Genomic DNA, 3,003 nt, shown 5'->3' on the forward strand with positions numbered 1-3,003 from the left:
GTAGCCAAACGTGGTGGGCACTTGCGGAATTTGCCCCAGCGGCTCTGTGGCCGTCCAGTTGAAGATGGACGTATCGACGTTGTCGAGTCGAAAGACGTCGCCGCGATCGTCGCCGACTAGAATGCGAGCTCATTGCGCGCAGATCAAGGAGGGAGTCTACCGTAGCGAGGGTAGGCGAGACGAAACGGCGCAATGGCCCGCTGTGCGCCGGTGGGATGCGTCTTGGCCGGCACCTTTCCGATGCGAAAGTCGCAGCTGCTGCAGTCCGCTGCGTGCGTCACCATGGAGGATCCTGTCGTCGAGGCCTACGATGCTAGCTTAGGCAGCGCCACACGCGCCGCTCGAGACCTCTCGCCCGACGACGATCGTCGTGCAGCCCTGAGCCGTGAGGGCCAGCGTCGCCAAGATCGCCAAAAACATCGAATCGGATGCTGCCCGCTCATTGGCCCGCGATATTCTGCGTGCATTTGATTGGCTAGTGCTCCTCTTCAACTTGGGCAGCGTGTTCAACCAGGATGAGGCCAAGTCGTCGTGCTGGTAATTTCAAATGTAGATTCGGCTGATTTACTACTTGAAATGAAACATGACACTGCCAAAGATGCCGAGGACCCCCTGGAGCAGCTCGGCGACAAGGCCACATATGCTTTGAACGACGTGGTAGACGCTCCCCAGCAGCGAAGCCACGAGCTGGTTGATGGAAGACACCAAGGTCGGGAGGCCAACCGCGACAGCAACCTCGTACGTTAGTGTGACGAGTTGGCGCGCGACACGAGCAACGACAACGAGGACGTTCCAGAGCCCACTGATGCAGTGCAGAGCGACCTTGACGAGGTCGGAAGCCAAGCTCGTGACGCGGCGTTTGATCTCGGGACTGATGGCGGCATTGAGCGCACGACCAACTTCGTTGAGCAGCGATAATGCCATCGTCATTGGCGTCGTGACAAGCCAGCGCATGAACCCAAGCGGGTGCGTTAGCAATTCGAAAAGCCTCCCGACGCCTCGGAAGATTGCGGCGAGCATGCGCTCAAACGGCCCATGCACGAGCTCGAGGATCGCGACGATTTGTCGTGCCAGAAACTCAAAGCTTTGGCCCACAAGTGTGAATATCGTCGTTGCTAGTGGGGCGAGTGCGACGCCGGTCGGGTGCAGCACTAGTCGGGTGGTGAGACAGACACCAACGATGAGCATATCCTACCGTGTCGCCACGCCCGGCGACCGACGCCGCGACAGCAGTAGCCAGCAAACGAGGCCAGTGTCAGCGAGGTATCGACAGCAATAGAAACAACTGCGTACACTGCGAGAAAGACTGGAATCGTCAGCGCAAACATGAGCACAAGGTCGCGCGCCGTGGCCGTCCATGGCTTGGCCGTCGACGTTCCGGGCACATGGCGCCGGAGGAACCGACGAAAGAAGGATCGAGATGGCGGCGGTGTCGCCGGCGCGTACACGGGTGGCGATGAGAACTTGGCAGCACACGTCGCCACGCGCGCCTACGTATCGTGCATTGAGGCGGCAAATGACATGGCGTCGCGGACCTTGGCGTCGTCGTCGTATGGCGATAAGAGCGACGCCGTCACATAGTCGTTGTACGCCAGTTGAAGCTCCTGTAGCAAGGTGAGAGGTGAGCGTCGCCAGCACGCCACGTACCGACGTCACGAGGTAGCTGTCGGCGCGGCGGGCGTAGTAGAGCCCTTCGCTGGGATGGCTCTCGATCGCTCGCGTAAAGTGCTTGATGGCCTTGGCGTAGTTGCGCTCGAGGAAGCGCTCGAGGCCGCGCTCGTAGTGGATGCTGTGCGCATCGGCCTTCCATGGCTTGACGGCGCCGGCGTACAGGCGCTTGTAGCACGTGGCAAGACACGCGTGCGACGCGACGGCACCGAGCACGCCAACGTAGAGCGCCGCACAGTATCGTGGCAGCACTGCATAGGCCGCGAAGCGCGGGTCCTTGCTGGCGTAGTAGGCCGTGGGGATGGTCACGACGGCGCAGACGCGCTTGAGGACGTCGTCGGCCACGCTGGCTGCCATTTTCGGGTTGTGCAATATCAGATGTGGGAGGTCGGATGAAGCGGCCCGTTGCACGGATTGTAACTGCCACTCGATGGCGCCGTCCACAATCAACTGAAATAGTATCAACCCTTTGTATCAACCGCCTGGATCAATCAATGTGCTTGATGAATAAGGAATAACATCTACCCGTATTGCTTTTGTACATAGCGAGAGACAAGCCTGGTGCTGCGGATACCGGTTCTTCGTTGACGAGCATATCTCTGCGCTCGTGCTGTCGACAAGAAAGTCGGATGAGGATAAACGTACACCTTTCAGATGTCGATATATTGACACAGCAGCTGCACAAGCATCATGGCCCGTAAAAGGTTACAAGCCCAAAAATATTCAACTAGCACACATGGCTGACAGGTCCGGCGTGTGTCGTTGAAATGTTGTATCCATTCCGTCCGGAACTTGGTCGGCCATGCGAAGGATCCGGTAGCGTAGCCGTTGCGGCGCCTCTTGAGGAGCGTCTTCTCGTCAGTCTGCAGTGTATAGAAACGCAGCAATTTCAACGGGTGCTACAACGTGAATGAGAGTGTCAGCGTTGTGATGGTTCGTGTCGACTAGTACAAGAGTAGCGTGCAATACGGGTACAAGTGTACACATAAAGCGTTTGAATGCCATTTAACCTACCCCTGACCTAGCCCCAACTACGCACGTATTCGGGGGTTGTCGCTCCGCGCTTACACAAAACCAAGTACAGTACATACTTAGACTCATAATGGCTGCGATAAATAGGTCCAAGGTGCTACATGAATGAACTAGAGCGACTTGGATCCGAGAGAAACCATGCGCTGGACTTCATTTGCAACGTCATAAGCCACTTGAGTCGCCGCCGAAACGATGGCAAAGACGGCGTGGCTGAGCTGCTGTACAATGACCGATGCCACGTGCACCACCGATTGCACTATTGCCATCACCGCTAGCCACGTTGCTACAGCGACCGTCGAAGCC

At 57.6% G+C, this 3,003-nt stretch overlaps 2 protein-coding genes across 2 annotated transcripts; both read right to left on the reverse strand.

Moving 5' to 3' along the window:
- SPRG_17919 (hypothetical protein) lies at positions 1 to 420 on the reverse strand (the record flags this gene model as incomplete). Its single annotated transcript, XM_012357334.1, has 3 exons — positions 1 to 116; positions 161 to 305; positions 349 to 420. Coding segments are annotated over 3 exons (333 nt in total), but the record flags the coding sequence as incomplete, so codon positions are not given.
- A 147-nt stretch (positions 421 to 567) lies between these two features.
- On the reverse strand, positions 568 to 2,025 carry SPRG_17920 (hypothetical protein; the record flags this gene model as incomplete). The annotated part of the gene is made up of 4 exons (XM_012357335.1): positions 568 to 1,151; positions 1,196 to 1,490; positions 1,536 to 1,604; positions 1,648 to 2,025. 4 exons carry the CDS (start codon positions 2,023 to 2,025, stop codon positions 568 to 570), a joined length of 1,326 nt encoding a protein of 441 aa, XP_012212725.1.
- Positions 2,026 to 3,003: the final 978 nt, after the last annotated feature.

The sequence above is a fragment of the Saprolegnia parasitica genome (genome assembly GCF_000151545.1).
Source record: "Saprolegnia parasitica CBS 223.65 unplaced genomic scaffold supercont2.858, whole genome shotgun sequence".
Taxonomy (NCBI): Eukaryota; Oomycota; class Saprolegniomycetes; order Saprolegniales; family Saprolegniaceae; genus Saprolegnia; species Saprolegnia parasitica.